This window comes from Monodelphis domestica, chromosome 2 (genome assembly GCF_027887165.1).
Source record: "Monodelphis domestica isolate mMonDom1 chromosome 2, mMonDom1.pri, whole genome shotgun sequence".
NCBI classification, from domain to species: domain Eukaryota; kingdom Metazoa; phylum Chordata; class Mammalia; order Didelphimorphia; family Didelphidae; genus Monodelphis; species Monodelphis domestica.
In genome coordinates, this window is record NC_077228.1 from 163,388,094 (window position 1) to 163,407,591 (window position 19,498).

General features: G+C 40.1%; 1 protein-coding gene across 1 annotated transcript in view; it reads left to right on the forward strand.

Moving 5' to 3' along the window:
• Nucleotides 1-19,498, forward strand: part of LOC100029559 (intelectin-1-like) — a 39,179-nt gene that overhangs the window by 5,152 nt on the left and 14,529 nt on the right. The window contains exon 2 of the mRNA XM_056814632.1: nt 2,927-3,056. Within this exon, the coding sequence (XP_056670610.1) occupies nt 2,927-3,056 (130 nt within the window). The remainder of the gene's footprint in view (nt 1-2,926; nt 3,057-19,498) is intronic.

Here is a 19,498-nt window from a genome sequence, read left to right on the forward strand (position 1 = left end):
TTTCCTTCTTCCCCATCTCAGCCTGGGTTTTTAGGCGGACCCTTGCCTTAAAATCCAAGTAAAGAGCAGAGTTTTGGAGAACTGGGAGCCTGGTGAAGGAATAAATCTAAAAGATAAGGAGCTTCTGTCCTTACAATATGCCCAATTGCCACTTGATGTTAGAACTTAGGGTAATAAAAAAGTCAATTTCTTCATCATTTTTTTTGATGTTGCTCAGCTATTTAACATGAGAGAAAACAAACAAAAAATCCAACTGAATTTTCTCTGAGGCTGCTTAGACTTGATCTCTTCCCAACAGGAGAGGCCTACAAGCATGCTTCTCCCTTTGTCTTAATTGGGTTGGCTAGTCCCTATCTGGCTTTACCTCAGGCTGAAAAAAATGGTATTAAAAATTTAGGGTTCCATGGATAGGCCATGCCTCTTGCTTACCAAAGATGTAATGTGGCCAGTCAACATTACAAAAAGAAATTGGTTGCTTTTTTCTTTAGTGCCACTTTTTCCAATTTTAAAGTATACACCCCAAAGAGGAATCTCAGGGTACTCTCTGTCTCTGTCCCATTTAGATGCGGGATGACCAATTCCACACTGGAGGGTCAACAACTGTGCATCCACAGAGGTTGCCCGACCAAGAGCACTCAGTTTAATACTGAGGCAAGACTTCCCACACACCAGAACGTCTTCCAGTATGGAAGGGGAAGCTAACAGATAGACCCCAAACTCCAGCGGCCAGACTGATCTGGGGCTGATGGGAGAGAGAGAGCACGAAAGAGGTCCCACAAAGATATCACCCAAAAGATGGGGGTTACAGCAGTCCTGAGGACATATTTGCCTTGGTAACAATATCCCATGATTAGCACATGATGCAAATTGTGATATTAAAGTTTCCATTTCCCCAAACAATCCTAATAATTGAAATTCTCAAATTGTTAGAAACATACTTTGAGAAGTAGGTGAAGTTTACTCATAGATGGCTTGTATTTGCAGCCTTAATTTACCACAGTTGAAGTTTGGATCTTGAGCTTGGAAATATAGCTCAAAGCTTTCTTGAATTTCCCCAGCCTCTGGGATAAGGAAATTCATCTATTAAATATTGTTACACCAGTGTTTATAGATGTTATAGTTAATGTGTACTTTGCAAAAGGCGTATTCTTTAACAGAAACATCACATACCAACTCTGCAAACAACTCAGGAATCTGATTTCCTAAAGAGATCTGTTCCTGTCAGAAGATGTCTTCTGAAGATGAAGTCTGTTGGCTAAGATACCCAAATGCAAATGTGTGATGCCAATTACTGTTGTACTAATGTTTTGTTTCTATCTGCTGTTCTAGTATTTTCCCCAGTACACTTCTATCTTGGGGAGAGTACACTCTCCCCCTTGTGACCTGTCTGCCAATCGGGGGAAGCAGTGGCTGGACACCCTTCAGATCTCCAAGCAGGTCTCCACCGACGTGGGACCCGGGCATTCACTGAGGACAAGCCCCTAAAGACCCTGTGTCTGCAGCCTTTCCCTCCCCATCTCTATTCCCCTCCCCCTCGCTCCTGACCATAGGCAGGGACAGCTCTACACCCATTCTCAGCAGTGAAGAAGCTACAGAAGACTTGGACCTTCGCCCCTTTCCCCTTAGATACTTGGAGAGGGGAGGAGATAGGACGGCAGGGGGAACTGAACCAGGTGGGGCCTGAGATTCTGGCCCTCCTGAAGGCTGTGTGGTTCCCCTATGGATGGCTGGGCCTGCCAGATGTCAGGACTTACTTACCAGAAGCAGTGGTGTAAACCTCAAAATTCCTTAGACTTATAAATGTTGGAAATTTCACCATTGGGATATTTCATACTTGGAAAATTTCTTACTGATAGTCTATTGGAATGGGAACTCCATTGGCATGGGAGGTTCTTTCTCTTCCCTTCTTAAGATTACTTTAGGACAGAGACCCTTTGCTGAACAATGGAAAGGACTTTGACCTATGCTTAAGCATAGAACAGGAATTTCTTTGAGTCTTGATTAATTTTAGAATTGATAAAATGGAGATACTTGGAATAAATCTCCACCCTATTCAGTCCTAATAGGATTGAGTAAGGGCTGCAGCCTAGATCAAAATTTAATTATTCCAATCTCTACCATACTCAAGTTAACAGAATTTAGAAAGGGCTGTAACAAAGGAGTAAAGATTTAATCATTTGAAAAATATGACCTTCAACAGACATGTGCAAAAGCCAGAAACCTCTGGGCGGTCCTGGGTTAAGCGAGAGCCTCCATTGACAGGGAAATTGATGAAGAGTGATTGGTAGATGTGAGGACTGAGGGGAGGCAACTTGGATGGTGTCCTTAAAGATAGGAGGGTCTGGAGACTGGAGGAGGGTGGAGTTTTTGGTCGGTGTGGTTCCTGGGCTCTGAGGAAGCTTGCTCTGAAGGAAGCTGAAGGTGGGGGCCTCTGAGACTGTTTCTCCATTTTGGACACGTGAGTAATAGGGACTGATCTCTTTTCTTTGCCCCAGCTATCTAAGGGCTTGGGCCTTTTGGCCCAGCCTAAACAGAAGGGGTATTTAAGCCCTATTCCCTTCTCTCCCCTTTCTCTCTCTCTCTATATCTCTAATTCCTTTCTTGCTCCTATTGTAATTAAACTCCAAAAAAGGCTGACGGCTGACTTGAGTTTTTCATTTAGGAATTACATAGCTGATTCCTTGGCGACCTTAAATTAATATATATCAGTCTTTTAAAGTGATTCCCTTGTAACAGTGGGGAGACAGCTAGCAAAAAGAATACATGACACCACACATAGGAGAGAGAAACTGCTAACCCCTGGTACACCCACCTTTTTAACTCTTCTCCCTGGCTCACTACCCTAGTCATGTCCCTTATAAGACCCCTTATAATCTCAATCCTACTCTTAACATTTGGACTCTGCATTTTCAACTGCCTTATTCAGTTCGTGAAAGACCTCCTGGATGCCATCCAGGTGTTGGCCCTCCTACAAGAGTATCAACCCCTAGCCACCATCGAACCCCGGGCTGAGGGCTATGAGCTGTCTCAGCGGGCGGACTTTCCCTCTACCCCCTGTAACAGTTAAAATTTAGGGGAGACTGAGGCAGGTAGAAATTAGTTTCTCTCTGCAAGGAGTATTATATTTTTTTAGAGGTTTATTAAAGTTAAGGATTAAAGAAAATACAGGATAAGGAAAACGTGCCTAGGCCAGAGGCCTAGACAAGACCTCACCTACATTATGGGGAGAGCCACGTCTGCTCCAAAATGGAAGTTCAAAAAAAAAGAGCCCAAAAGCCTTTGCCATCAGCTTAAATCCTTCCTTGATCTTGGCCCACCTCAGAATTGCGTGAGATTACAAAGCATTCTGGGGAAGTGGAGCAAGGGCTTGTGGGGATTGAAGTCCAGAGTTCAAATCTCAATTTTACACCCCTAAGAGAAAAAGAAGTGGGGAATAAGGGAGGTTTGAGCAGACCCCCAACTGCTCGGCCATGGAGGTTTAGAACACCCGTAAGCAGACATAAACATGCCAAGGTCCCAATCAATAGCAGTATGTACCAGATAAGAACTTAGGGGCTAAGCAGACCCCCAGCAGAAGACATAAACATTTCAAGGTTCCAGCAATAGTACGTACCAGATAAGAACTTGATGGCCATACATGTTGGGGGGGTAGTAGGTATTTAAACTTCTGGATTCACGAACTACAGTTGGAACTCTGTACTGAGTCCCCTGGTGGGGGAGGACTCCTGTGCTGAGCTCCCCTGGTGCGCACCAGATCAATAATCGACCCTTTTGCCTGATTGCACTGTCTATTGGTCTTCCGTGGTGGTGGGCGACAACCCGGACCCTAACAAAAGAAAAGGCTCCTTCCTACCTGAGAAGCTGTGTCCTCGTGGATGATCCAGGGATCCAGGGTATAGGAGTAGCTTTCAGGAGAGCCAAAAATGTTGGGCATCAAAATGTTATGGGCAGGAAAGGATACCTTTGGTGTTCGGGAAGGATACCTTTTGCAAGAATGCAAGACTCCAAAACTTGGTTTAAAAACAAAAAGAGAAATTTATTAATTTAGAAAGTAATGTTGAGAGTGGCCAGGAGGATAGCAAGGTGGGACAGCAAGATGGGGAGCAGTTTCTGGGAGGACAGCATGAAAGGAAAGGCTGTTCCTCCATGGGGACAGCATGGATGGAAAGGCTGTCCCCCAGACGACATCAGTTCTGGGGATTTTATATTTTTACAACAGATGCTATGTCATGGTGTGGATGTGACCTATAGAGTGTTAGTCCCTCAGGCATTTGGTGAGGTGGGGTGGCCATCTGGCTGGGGTCTGCCTGGAGGCATAAAGGTTCATTTCTTTGTCCATCTTAAATCTAGAGGACAAAAGAGGGTAAAGATCTCAGGACCCTGGGTGGGGTCATTGGGTGTTTCTAGGTTAAGAGTCAAAAGGATGCAAAGGCAAGGGAGTTTCCCTGATAATAGTTAGCCTGGGTTTCTGGAGTACAGTGCCCATGTCAGTAATCCCTCCTTCCTGGTCCACAGAAGGGAGGAGAAATAAACATCTGTTGTTGGTACGATTAAATTCTCATTGTCATAATTTGTGTTTTCATCATGTGCATAAGAATATATTTGATTGATATACTTGATTCTTAGAATTTTGTAACTGTGACTTTGTAACTTTCTCTGAACAATGTAAATAAGGTTATATTACTTGGTAGAGAAGATATATCCATGCATGCTCTAATCAGGAAAGGAGAGAAATGGGTGCAAACAGGAAACAGGATTTTACGGAAAGAAGCCTACCGGATCTGACTGCATGTGCTGGATCTATAGAGGCTGAATTCTGGAACATGGGGAACATATCAAATTGGACACCAGGAGTGACTGAGGGTCTCTTTGACTTCCTGTTGCTGTAATGGTTTGGAGCCGGATATTTCCCCCCACTTGTTACCTCTGTGAGCCCAATCAGGGTTTTGGTTTCCTATCCATGAACAACTCTGGTGTTCCTATTTGGAGAAATCCATCATCCCCCTTGAGATCCAAAAAGTGCTTACTGAGAGAGTGTGTCCTGCTACTCTGAAGATCTGTGCCAGCAAGCCAGTAAATTGTTGTGGGAAGGCCTGAAACCATTGAAGGCCCAACCCTGACATAAAGAGTTCACCTCAAAACTACTCTGAAGGACTTTATATCTTACCTGAAGTTATCTGGAAGGATTAATAGTGGCAGGTAGTCAGATAGTCCTGGGAAATTTAGACAGACAGAGTAGGGATCTAAGGAGCTTGAAGACAAATGAAGAAATCTCCATGTGAGGATTGTAGTGGTGGGAATTTTTCTAGAACCCTTAGATTTAGGGAAACCTATTTCTTAATCCTTCCCTCCATTTTACTGTATTTAAATAAATCCTTGTCCTCTTTGAAAATCTGTCTGGGAGTATGAGCAGGGAGCTGGCCTTGTGAGGTGGCTCACTGTGAGCACCTTGGTATCTCACCATCTACGACAACCATCCAGACTATCCATCTATTTCAATGCACACCTTTATAAAAAAGTATACTCAGTTCTATTTATCATGATATGGACTCTCTCTTTCTGGTGGTTCTATCTATCTGACCTCTTTCAGCTTCCCTTCCACACACTTAAGTCCATTTACATGGTGTCGCAGTCTCAAGGCCCCATCATCAAAGACAGTTACAACAACCCTGTGATGTCTGTACTTTCATTTCCCCTGAGCCTTCCCATTTCCCAGAGCATCTGTAACTCTAGGGCAAGAACTTTGGTAATACTGAGTCATATCTTATGAACCTTAACTTCTTCCCTGGCCATGCAGTTTCCCAGGCAACTGAAAACTACATATTGCACAGATGTTGAGGTTGAGAAATAGGGATTTATTATATGTGTGGTGTTTAGGTGTGGACAGGCACAGGATGACAACTATTGATGAAATGGGTGCCTCTCTTAACTGGCTTCTTTTGAAAAGTATTGCATGGGCCAGGTAGGTGGTTCAGTGGACAGAGAGTCAAGTCTGGAGAGGGAAGGTAGCCTTAGACACTTCTTAGCTGTGTGACCCTGGGCAAGTCATCACCCCATTGCCCAGCCCTTACCACTTTTCTGCCTTGGAACCAACACACATATTGATTCTAAGATGAAAGGTAAGGGTTAAAAAAAATTCTCCTATCTATAAATCTGATAGATAATATCTTCCCCAGTCTTCTATTTTGCTTATGATACCTCCCTTTGTGCCTAGGTCATGTATCCATTTTGACTATATCTTGGTAAATGGTGTAAAAGATATTGATCTATAATCTATTTTCTGCAAGAGTGCTTTCCAGTTTTCTCAACAATTTTTAACAAATAATGACTTTTTAAACCAAATGCTTGGATCTTTACTTTTTTCAAACATAAGTTCAGTATTTTTTAATTTTATGTATGTGACACATACATAAAATTAAAAATAAAAAAGTTTATTATTTTTGTTATGTGTCTGCTCTGTACCTCCGACCTACTTTTCTATTTCTTAGCCAGGTTTTGATAATTACTGCTTTAAGATATATTTTAAAATCTGGTAATACTAGACATCCTTTTTCATTAATTCCTTTGCTATTCTTGACCTTTTGTTCTTCCAAATAAATTTTATTATTTCTTCTAGTTCAAACAAATAAGTGCACATGTAAGGCTGAAATAAATGTTGATAAGTATCTACTATGTGCCAGGGTCTATATTAAGTGCTTTACAGTTATTTCATTTTACCCTCCCAGCTATTCTGAGAATGTAGGTACCATTATGATCTTCTTTTTGCAAGTGAGGAAGTGAGGCAGACAGGTTAAGTGACTTGCCAAGGGTCATATAGCTAGTGACTGAGGACATATTTGAAATCAAGTCTTCCTGCCTCAAGACTCTGCACTCTATAATCTACCACCTAGATGTTCCTGAGTGTCCATGTTAACCCAGGTAAAAAGTGTTAAGAACAGGGAATTCAGTTCAAACTTGTATTAAGTGCCTACTGTATGCAGATCACTATATATATATAGCTCAGCTTTCCTGGTTCACTGCTATTCCAGTTACATCTGTGTTGTCCTCTGAAGTGCCCAAGTATAGTGTCCTACATGTATTAATCATTGAATTTGTAGAAATTAGACCCTTTTGGGTAAAGCTCTGACTTTTTTTTTTTTTTGGTGACAGAGAAATCACATGGCCAGGTTTTCTGTAGGTTTCCTCCCAGTTCAAAACCTGATACCCCTTTAAAAAAAAACACTCCCACTTTTATAGCTTCCTATTCACTACCTCCCCCTCCCCTATCACCCTCCTCCCTTGCAGGAGACCCCCTATCTCTGTTTGGTCCCAACGGTCTGAGAGCTGCTCTCCTTCTGCCTCCTTCTAGGCTGTAGTTTTGCTTGGCCCCTGTGTGACCTCCTGCTTTCTGTATGAAATAGCTTATCCAGAGTATGTTTTTTAATGGTGTAAGACATTGGCTTATAATCTATATAATCTAAAAGTAATACTTTATGATCAACATAGTAGTTCATTTACTATTAATAGGATAACAGACATGATTCACCTGATAACACATACTTTCAGTAATAACTCAAGTATTATTCTGGGACTACATTCTTAACCTGGTTACATTCAGAGACTTTTGCCTGGGACTGAATTCTTACTATAAAATCACTGCCTTGTTTCTAAAAATTTTACTCCACATTGATTAAGCCATCACTGATTTTCTGGTTACAAATGAATTCTTGATGCTAGGAAAACAAGGTACCTAGTGGAGAGAACACTGTACAGTGAATAGCCCTGGGAACTCTCAGTCTTGTAGAGCCCTTGTAGAGCCCATTAAAACCAGGGAAAGAAAAATAACCTTCTAATAACTTTTATGATCTTGAGGTATGATGAGTATTTAAATATAGGAAGAAAAAATTCCCCAAGTCCTAAGTGATAAATGGTCATAGAATTTGAACAGGCAGGCAGTTTTGAGAAGAAATCAAAGTTATCCAGCCATGAGGAAAATTGTTCTAAATCATAATTTGTTAGAGAAACACAAATTAAAACAACCTCCAAATACCACATCATGCTTATCAGATTGGCTAACATGACAGAAAAGGAAAATTATGTATACTAGAAGAATGTGGAAAAACAGGTTCACTAAACTGTTGGTGGAGTTATGGACTGGTCCAATCATTCTGGAGAGTAATTTGGAACTATGGCCAAAAAGCTATCAAACTTTATGTATCCTTTGACCCAGCTATATCACCACTAGGTTTTTATCCCAGAAAGATCAAAGAAAATGAAAATGAACCCATAACTACAAAAATATTTACAGAGGGTCTTTTTGTGGTCGCAAAGGATTGAAAATGGAAGGCTTGCTAGCCAGTTGGGAAATGACTGAACAAGTTGTGGCATATGATGGTAATATGCTACGAGAAATGATCTGGGAAAGCTTATAGGGATTGATGCAAAGTAAAGGGAATAGAACCAGGAAAACATTACATATGACAAAAGCAATATTGCACTGGTGATCAACTGTGAAAGGTTTAGCTAGTTTGATAAATAGCATAGACAATTCTAAAGGACCCATGCTAAAAAGTGCTATCTACCTCCTGAGAAAAAAATTGATGAACTTTGAGGGCAGATAGAAGTCTATTGTTTTTCAATCTCTATTTTTCTTGATTTTATTTTATTTGGGGAAGCTAATGTGGAAATCTACTGTGCTTGACTTTATAGAATGGGTATCCTATTGCTTGCCTTCTCAGTGGTTGGGGAAGAGGCTGAAGGAAGGGAGAGAATTTGGAACTCATAAAAATGTTTTTTAAACCTTTACTTTCCATCTTAGAATCAATACTGTGTATTGGTTCTAAGGCAGAAGAGCAATAAGAGATAGGCAATAGGGGTTAATTGACTTGTCCAGGGTCATACAGCTAGGAAGTATCTTGAGGTCAGATTTGAACCTAGGACCTCCCATCTCTAGGCCTGGCTCTCAGTCTACTTAGCTACCCCTGGACCTCAACATTTTAAAGAATCAAATGTCAAAAATAAATGAAAGAAGAAGGAAAGAAAAAGAAATAACTACCATATTTTACAAAGTAACTGAATGGTGGTGAAGAATAGTGTCTAAGTCAGTGCTGTGGTTTATCATTGTCTTTGTAAGAGATTTAAAGATCAAAGTTTCACCTGTCAACTTGAAATCTGGGAAACCCAAGTTTTGCTCCTGACCCTTGGGAAAATGCCTTAAGGGGCGTACCAGACTGACTTTGTTTTAGACAACTATAGATCTTAAAGTACTCAATGATCCCAGTTTAGGTGGGACTAGTAGATATAATTAAATGTTGAGTACTCTTTTTGTCTTAGAAATTTCCTCCATTGTATCAGAGATCCCTTCCCAAGAAGACAAACACCTGTGCTAGAACCATCCTTTTTTGTATCCATTGTAGTAGACCATTCCCTGATACCCTAGCCTCTGACTACAGCCTCTTTCCCAAGCCTGCTTGCAACCTGTCAGTGTATGTTTGCTGTACTCAGTTCCCCACGAGGTATTTAAGATCCCTCTGTTCTATTATTCTTTAGAGAATCAAGTAGTTTGGTGATCCTCTCAGAGATATTGTCCCCAGAGCCCCAGGGATTCAACTCTGTGTAGTATTTGGTGCTTGGCTCTGGGATAGTGTTGGATAATTGGATCTATCTCTTTTCTGATTAAAGACTTGGTTTTTATGACTACTTTAGTAGTTCTGTGTATTTCCAAGTTGACACATCATAGTCCATTTAGTAAAAGATTGGATAATGTTTGGAAGGGAAATCTTGTGTTACAAGGGAATCACTTTAAAAGACTGATATATATTAATTTAAGGTCGCCAAGGAATCAGCTATGTAATTCCTAAATGAAAAACTCAAGTCAGCCGTCAGCCTTTTTTGGAGTTTAATTACAATAGGAGTAAGAAAGGAATTAGAGATATAGAGAGAGAGAGAAAGGGGAGAGAAGGGAATAGGGCTTAAATACCCCTTCTGTTTAGGCTGGGCCAAAAGGCCCAAGCCCTTAGATAGCTGGGGCAAAGAAAAGAGATCAGTCCCTATTACTCACGTGTCCAAAATGGAGAAACAGTCTCAGAGGCCCCCACCTTCAGCTTCCTTCAGAGCAAGCTTCCCCAGAGCCCAGGAACCACACCGACCAAAAACTCAAACCCCCTCCCCCGAGTCTCCAGACCCTCCTATCTTTAAGGAAAACCTCCAAGTTCCTCCTCCCAGTTCTCCCCTCTACCAATCACTCTTCATCAATTTCCCTATGCCAATGGAGGCTCTCGCTTAACCCAGGACCGCCCAGAGGTTTCTGGCTTTTGCACATGTCTGTTGAAGGTTATATTTTCAAATGATTAAATCTTTACTCCTTTGTTACAGCCCTTTCTAAATCCTGTTAACTTGAGTATGGTAGAGATTGGAATAATTAAATTTTGATCTAGGCTGCAGCCCTTACTCAATCCTATTAGGACTGAATAGGGTGGAGATTTATTCCAAGTATCTCCATTGTATCAATTCTAAAATCAATCAAGACTCAAAGAAATTCCTGTTCTATGCTTAAGCATAGGTCAAAGTCCTTTCCATTGTTCAGCAAAGGGTTTCTGTCCTAAAGTAATCTTAAGAAGGGAAGAGAAGGAACCTCCCATGCCAATGGGGTTCCCATTCCAATAGACTATCAGTAAGAAATTTTCCAAGTATGAAATATCCCAATGGTGAAATTTCCAACATTTATAAGTCTAAGGAAATTTGAGGTTTACACTTGCTTCAGGATTACTATAAAAAGTCTTCTTTTTCAGATAGGCATGGGCATTTCCCCAGGGCAACTGACCAGGGGCTGTCCCATTTCTGCCTAGAGAAAGGTACTGGAGGAGAGGGAGGCTTGTGATAAGAGTATGAGTCTGTTCTGCATTTCAGCATTCACTGTTTGCAGGAATGCTTAATAAAGTCTATGTTGTCCTTGGCCTCTAGACTCTGAGATTTTATATTTTCAATGGCAAGGGTCTTACCCCTGTTCACACAGTACTTCTGAGCATCACTACTGATGGTGAGAGTGAGAGTGCCCCCTTTTCATGAAAACAAATATAACTTTTCTACTGTCATCTTCTTACCCCAGATTTGTAATTGGGGTTTGGGTGGGTGGTCATTTTTGTCCCAATCAGCGTGGAAAAAAGGAACTAGAACCATCTAAATTGATGGTGATGATGAGGGAGGGTTTATGGGAGCCACTGATCAGCTCAATCCTGTAATGATTGAAATTAATCTTGGATAATGCATATTAAATTATTATTTGATTTATAAAAGTGAGAAAGAAAGGAAAATCACCAGGTTGCCCTAACTAAAAAAAGAAACTGCTTCTGTACTTCCCCAGAACAAGTTCTCAGCTAAGGTTCAAGTGGATTATTATTAACCTGCTCCAGAGAAGGGAAAAAAAAAGACTGGGCTCCAGTTCATGTTCAGGGAAAGACTCAGCCAAAACAGAGAACATCACTAAGGCTAGACTCTTATAAGGCAGATGATGGCTCTTCAACTGGGGCTCTCTGATTGAACAGTCAGGGTCACAAGTCCTGACCTCCAGGCACATCATCAGCTACTCAAAGACTTCTACCAGTCCTTTCAGTTAGTCAGGACACCAGGTGCCCATGTAGTCCCCAATCATATGACATGGCATTCTGACTAAATATCCATGTAAATGTAAGGGGTTACATTTTTATGTTAATTTTACAAAGTCCACACATTCCAATAACCTGTTTATTAGTGTTCCTGGTACAAGTCCCTCCCCATTCCAGTTTATCCTTCACTCAACTGCCAACATTGTCCCCCTAAAGCTGTGAAGATTGGATTTAGCTCTCCCCTGATTGTAACAATGAAGATACTTAGCTCTTCCTTTATTGTGAAGATTAAATTGTAATCCCCTGATTGTAACAATGAAAGTACTTAGCTCTTCCTTTATTGGGAAGATTGAATTGTAATACAGTCTATTTTTAGATTTTAATCCCCAAAAGGGGGTAACTCAGTATTTGAAGTATATCTACCCATTTTAACTACAAAAAGGTGTTAACTAACTACAAAAGGTGAACTAACCAAAAAAGGTGTTAAGTAACCAAAAAAAGTAAAATCTAACCAAATGTGACAAGGAAATCACTTTAAAAGACTGATATATATTAATTTAAGGTCGCCAAGGAATTCAGCTATGTAATTCCTTAATGAAAACTCAAGTCAGCAGTCAACCTTTTATGGAGTTTAATTACAAACAGGAGGAAGAAAGGTATTAGAGAGAGAGAGAGAGAAAAGGGAGAGAAGGGAATAGGGCTTTTAAATACCCCCTCTGTTTAGGCTGGGCCAAAAGGCCCAAGCCCTTAGATAGCTGAGGCAAAGAAAAGAGATCAGTCCCTATCACTCACGTGACCAAAATGGAGAAACAGTCTCAGGGGCCTCCACCTCCAGCTTCCTTCAGAGCAAGCTTCTCAGAGCACAACCTCTCAGAGCAAAACCTCTCCAACCTCCTTCAGTCCTCAGACCCCACTATCTTTAAGGAAACCATCCAAGTTCCCTCCCCTCAGTTCTCACATCTACCAATCACTGTCCATGTCTTCCCTGTGCCAATGGTGACTCTAGCTTAACCCAGGACCGCCCAGAGGTCTGTGGCTTTGCACATGTCTGTTGAAGGTCATATTCTCAAATAATTAAATCTTGATCCTTTGCTGCAGCCCTTCCTAAATCCTGTTACCCTGAGCAGGGTGGAGATTGGAAGTTCCAAAACCTGGTTCTGTCATTCCAAGTATCTCTATTGTATCAATTCTAAAATCAATCATGACTCAAAGAACTTCCTGTTCTATGCTTAAGCATAGGTCAAAGCCCTTTCCATTGTTCAGCAAAAGGTTTCTGTCCTAAAGAAATCTTAAGTAGGGAGGAGAATGACCCTCCCATGCCAATGGGGTTCACATTCCAATAGACTATCAGTAGGAAATTTTTCAAGTATGAAATTTCCCAATGGTGAAATTTCCAACATTTATAAGTCTAAGAAATTTTAAGGTTTACACAAAGAAAGTGTGAACTAAAGAGTGGGCACTCCCAAAGAGAAGTGTCTGCTGTGATTGATAGATGTGAAATTTAGGGGAGGTGACACAAGAGAAAAAGATCTTTAAAAAGAGGACCAGAGGTCAGAATATATATATGATTCAAGTTAGATCAAAGAATTCTCACTCAGAGGAGAGACTGGAAGATGGACACTTGGACTTGACTGTGGAACTGGACCCCTGGAGGAGCTCACACAGGAGACCTCAGACTGCTTTACTTTTAGAGGTGGAAACCTCCAAGAAGGAAAACCTCTTTTACTTGGAGGTGGAAACCTCCAAGAAGGGCCCATCGTCTTGAGACTTTTTTCCCTGATTAGGGCCTTAGAATTTCCACCTGGCTCAGAAGAAGCCAGAATTGTCTCTCTCTCTCATTTCTTAATATCTTCCCTCTATTGTAAATAAACTACCATAAATTCCATTGACTTTAGTAATTCATTTTGAGATTTAGAAATTAAATCCCTGATGATGACCAATTTAAATATATAGAGTCCAATCACATAAAAAAATTTAACAAAGCTCAGGTCTGACCTCCCTACTTGGAAAATTGCAGTGTCTCTCTATCATCTCCAAGCTCAAATCTACACAATTCCTGCCCCAACACCCAATGGTATGAGACTCTTTTTCCTGGCAGAAATTAAGGCTTTGCCCTACATGCAGAGCTGGTGAAAAGTGAGAGAATTCCAAGACCAGGCAGCTTCCCCTATGGAGACTTTCCAAGTGAGAATCGTCTTGGGAGTTCCTTCTTGCTCCTCACATGGCAGGGTCTTCATCTCCACCAAGAAGACTGTAATGTGCTTTGGGACATTGGTTGAATATCAAATCCTCTACCCTTTATAACTGATTCTCTAGCCGCATACCTTTCCTGTCTTTTTAATTCATTCTTTTTTTTTCTTTTTTGCCCTTTCAGTTTACCTTTCTCTTTTATAATCCCCTAAAATCATCTGTATAGGGAAATAGCTAGGGATTTCTTCTTTCCTTCAGTCCTCATTACAATTCAACCATTTTTACCCAAATAAATAGACATCTTGATTTTTACTAGTGACTCAATCATATTCAAATGTGTTAGGAGGAGAATTTCAAAGAACATCATCTAAAGAAAAGGGGCTGGGGGGAAATTTTCTTACCCTTTCAACTCCAGTTAGACCAGACTCCACTGTTAACAGCACTACTTGGGGTAAGGGGAGGAAGAAGTGGTGCTACCTTATTTTTATTCCCCCAAGTATATGGCAACTTTGGTTCCTTCTCAATTTCCACCCTAATACAAAACCCTGTAAAAGTTGTGGGGCCAGACTCTGAGTACAAAGGGTCAAACATTGGACTTATCCATTTTCTGATTAAAGACTTGTTTTTTCTGACCATTTAATAGTTCTGTGTTGTTTCCAAGTTAACTGTTTCCACCCCCAAAACAACAAATCTATCTTATCTAACCCTTCCTATGCTATGCAAAACTAAAGCTACTTCTAAGGAAGGTATGTGGAAAGTTTTGGGAAGGTACAATTTGTTTGGGTTACATAAAATTTCAAATTTGAAAACAGGAGTTTGATAAATGTTTCACATAACAATATTTGTATAACTAATATAACTAATGCAACAATTTTTCTATCTCTAAGTTGTTTAAATAGTTTCAACTATGTAACTAGTAACACAATTTTATCTTATTGTCAATCTAGACTATTCTGACATGATCTCTAGCTAATACAATTTTGTTGCATTACTTAATTACACTTTTGCTTATGCTGTCCCTATTTCTGTCTAGCTTTGACAAACTTTCCCTAGTCCCTGAGCTATGCTTTCCCTATTTCTATATCCTATGCTAATTATGTTATCGTATATAACCTTATCTCTAACCCTATAGTTATTTTCTTAATTATGGTACAACATTTATACTCTATACAACATTTACATATATACAGTTTACACAATTTATACATAGCCCTTACATTGGTGTTAGTTAAACAGAAAAATCTTCTGATTTTTTTATTTGACTAAGACCTTATAGGACTTAATATTCACATATTTACATATTTGCAATTTGCAAATGTGGGCATCCCTTATACATCAGTCTGTGTTGCGTATATGTTCTATGTATGTTGTGATGAATGCATATACTCACCACTGAGTTGCTTGTTGTCCTTTGTCTACATTTGAAATGAAAACTTCCAGCTTTGATTTTGTAGTTATGTGCTTTGTTGCGAGCATGTCCCCAAGTGTGAAGTTAATGTGGTTTGTGATATTGGTGCAACACCTTAAGCAACATTCTTCTCCTGCTATCATTTATGCATAGACGGAAGTTTTAGTTGTCTTTATCAACTTGCACAGTTCTTTCGATTTGCAGGTCCTTTCTCTCTGTTTTTGATCCTCTTTTTCATCTCTTCTCTGTGGCTGTCGAATACTTGTCTGTTGTCTGTATCTTGACTGGTAAAATCTCTCCTTTCTCTCTTTGCTCCTCTCCTGCACCAGAATCTTTGTGTGTGTTCTTGTGTAGTTTATGTGAAGTGTATTTTTTTTTGTGTAGTAGTTTTTATGTTCTTAGTCCTTAGCATCTGGTATTTCGTTACATTCTTGGCTTTTTGCATCTGGATGTTCTCTACTGGTCATGGCTTTTTGTGGCTTAACATTGGAAACATGAAACCAAGGCTCTTTCCCCAAGCTCTTTTTTTTTAAACCCTTACCTTCCATCTTAGAATTAATACTGTGTATTGGTTCCAAGGCAGGAATCAATATTGTGTATTGGTTCTAAGGCAGGAATCAATATTGTGTATTGGTTCCAAGGCAGAAGAGTGGTAAGGGCTAGGCAATGGGCGTTAAGTGACTTGCCGGGGTCACACATCTGGGAAGTGTCTGAGGCCAGATTTGAACCTAGGACCTCCCATCTCTGGACCTGGCTCTCAATCCACTGAGATACCCAGTTGCCCCCTTTCCTCAAGATTTTTACAGATACTGGAGTTGTTGCTAAGACATGATGTGGTCCATTCCATTTTTGGTCTGTTACAGACTTCCTGTTGAAGTTCTTGATGTAAACAGCGTCACCTGGTACAATGTTATGTGAGGAATAATTCAGTGGTACTCTTTGCTTGATTAAATCCATGCTATGGGACTTTTAGTTTCTGTTGCAGTGCCTATAGTTATTTGTGCAAATGACATTCTCCACTTAACATAGACACATATGTGGGCTTGCATTCTCTCCCTTGCCAAACTGGCTGGCCATATTACATTTCATATGGAGAGATAGGTAAATCTCCACTCAGCTTAGTTCTCAGGTGGAATAACACTAATGGTAAAACTTCTCTCCATTTTAGATGAGTTTCTGTACAGAGCTTCCCTACTAGTGTTTTCACTTCCCTGTTCAATCTTTCAACTTGGCCAGCACTTTCTAGGTGGTAAACAGTGTGGTAATTTCCTTCTATTCCTAGATTTTTGTACACTTCCTGCATGATTTGTGACGTGAAGTGAGTTCCCCGTTCTGAGTAAATTTTATTGGAGATACCAAATCTGAGAATGATCTCTTTTAGTAGGGTTTTTACCACAAAGGCAGCAGTGTTCTTTTTGGCTGGGAAAACTTCTGGCCATCTTGTCAAAAGGTCTATAATGACTAGTGCATACCGAAGAAATCCTTTGTCTTTTGGCATTGTTATGTAGTCAATTTGCAAGCATTCAAATGGAGATAAACCAAGGGCTGACCTCCAAGTCCCTTGTTTCAGTAGGTCCCTTGATTGAACTGCATGGAAAACCTACACTTTTGGTATACTTTTATTGCAAAAGAGGATATTCCGGGGTTGTCCAAAATTGTCAGACAGAATTGATAACAGCTTGGGTTCCATAACGTCCTCTTGAATGTATGGCTTTACAGATATGATAGAATAATGCCCTAGGTAGAATGGGTTTTCCTGATTCTGAGAAGCTGATCTTTTTGGCACCCAGATTTTCCTTCAATAACTGAATTTCCCTTTTATTATAGACTTGTGTTATATCATTTTACTCAACTAGTGAGAAATTCAGAACATGTACTGGTCCAAACTTTGCAACATATCTTGCTGTTATATCTGTTCTCTGCTTCCCTAGGGATATTCTATTCTTCCCAAACATGTGACTATGACAGTGAATCACTGCCACTTCCTTGGATTGTTGAACTGCTTCTAGAAGTTGCAGGATTAAAATACTGTAAGATATCTGTTTCCCGGATGATGTAACAAATCCTCTTTATATATGTCAGACATATTTAGCATTTATAAAGGCATATCTAGTCTAGGCATAAAGATACCAGCCTCCCCTCATTCCTTTCCCCCTCCTCATTGTTTCTAGTTATGAATATATGAACTTTACTGGTAATAAGAATTTAGCAATTCTGTGTTTTATCTGGACTTTTGTATTTCAAAAATATTCCTTTGAATTGACTAGCTGCATTGTTTCCCCTATCTTCTACTGACATTTGCTCCGTGTTCAGTGGGTAATGATTTTTCCTAATGAAGTAACTCAAGCTGGACCATCAGCATGAGCACTCTTCCCAACCTTCATTCTGGCTCCTCATCTTTCTGTAACTTCTACTGCTTCATGTCAATTGCTTCTTCCCAGGCAAAAACCCCTATCTGGGCCTGATTGAGCCAATGGTAGCAACTCCCAAGCTTCACAATAAATTCTTGATCTATAATGCCTAAATATAGGAAATAAACCCACTTATCTAAGCCAATAGCCAAACAAAAATCAGAGAAAGTACACATTTAAGACTATACCAAATAATAGAGTGAATGAATCCTCCCTCTGGGAGTGAGATGTTTCAGCTTAACAAGAGTTTTAGATCCTACTCAAGTTTCCCATAGTGTTTAGGGTAGTAAAATAGGGATAGGAAAATGATCAATGTACCAAGTTTCTAGATGTGCTGGTTTCTTCCCAGAATCTTTCCCTCAGGAACTTGAAGAGAATCTGCAACCTTGGATCTTCTCTCTGTGAGAATTCATTTTGTTTTTAATGTGTTATTCTCAGAATAAGGGTCCTGTTTCTTAGAGAGAATCCTTGGGCCAAGGCAATAGATCAAGGACTCTCTCCAATCTACTGCTTTTTTACATTTTCTTCTTCAGAATTCCAAGGAATTATTTCTTTCAACAAATCCTGGTTGATAGATGAAGGAGGCAATAATTCTCTTCCTGCCCACATGACTTCCACCACCTATGGTTTGGGCAGGGGAGTTAGAGTCTGGTGGACCCCCTCCTCATGTTCTGTTTCCAAATTAGATACATCAGGGGATATTCAAACAAAGGGCCATATAATGGACGCCTAAATCTGTATTTATAGGTCTGCTTGGAGGAATTTCAGGGCCTTTGGGGCTCCAGGGAGTCAATGACCTGTCAATCTATTGGTTATTTGCTAGCTTATTCAATAAATTGGTATTCTTACCCACAAAATAACCTTTCAAGATAATTTTAATTATAGCATCTCTCAAAGATGGAAGCTACATGTCCAAGATGACTCTTTCTCTAGTTCTTATCAAATCCCCCATTTTTAACACTGGCACAGAGTACTGAATAATCAGTCTTCGCTAATGAGGAAAAAACCCATGGAAACTGATTTTGACCTATGGATTATATAATTGTGTATATGAAGAAACATGTCTACATATGTGTGCTCAGAAGGTATTTGTACTTTTGCATTTATGCTGATATGTATGAGCTTGTGTTTTTAAGGGTAGTTTCTATGTGTATTATGGAAAGCTATTCTCCTGCTTGAGACTAAGTATGTGATTCTGGGCTGTGATTATTTTTCCTGAGCCTATTAAATAACTGAACTTCAGCAATTAGATAAGAAACCAAAGGTTATTTTTTCGAATTTAGTGAAATTTGAACCCAGATAACCTCTGATGTCAAATGAACTATGTGCAAAAGGAAAATGAAAAAATGAATTAGCCCTACTGAGGGCAGAGCCAAGATGTTGGGAGAGATGTTGGGAACCCCTAATCAATCCAAAAAATGCCCTCCAAACAACATTAAGGTGAATTCTGGAGTGGCAAATCTAAGAAAGGGACAGAGTAAATCAACCTTTTAGCTCAGAGGACTTGGGGGCTTGGCAGGAAAGATCTGTTTCACTGGGGTGAGAGAGAAGGGCAGCCTTGCTACAATAGCAAAAGCATGCATCCTCACCCACCGCTCAAGGCTCTGAGCCCCTACACAACTCAGCAGAAAGACCCCAAGACAATGCCAAAGGCAACAGCAAAGCATTCCCAGGCCCAGTCTTTTTTCTGGAAAAGATTAAACCATTCACTGGTTGGGACTGTTACAATTCAATAAAGATATTGAAAGACTTTGGATCTTTGAGCCTTAGATTCCATACAAGTTAAAGAGTAGACATTCAATACCTTTATAAAATTATGCCAAAGTAGAGAGTAAGAGGCAATGAGCTGGTTTTGTTTCATTAAAGTATTTGTCCACATTGGCATCCCAATAGGGAAGTTGTTAGAT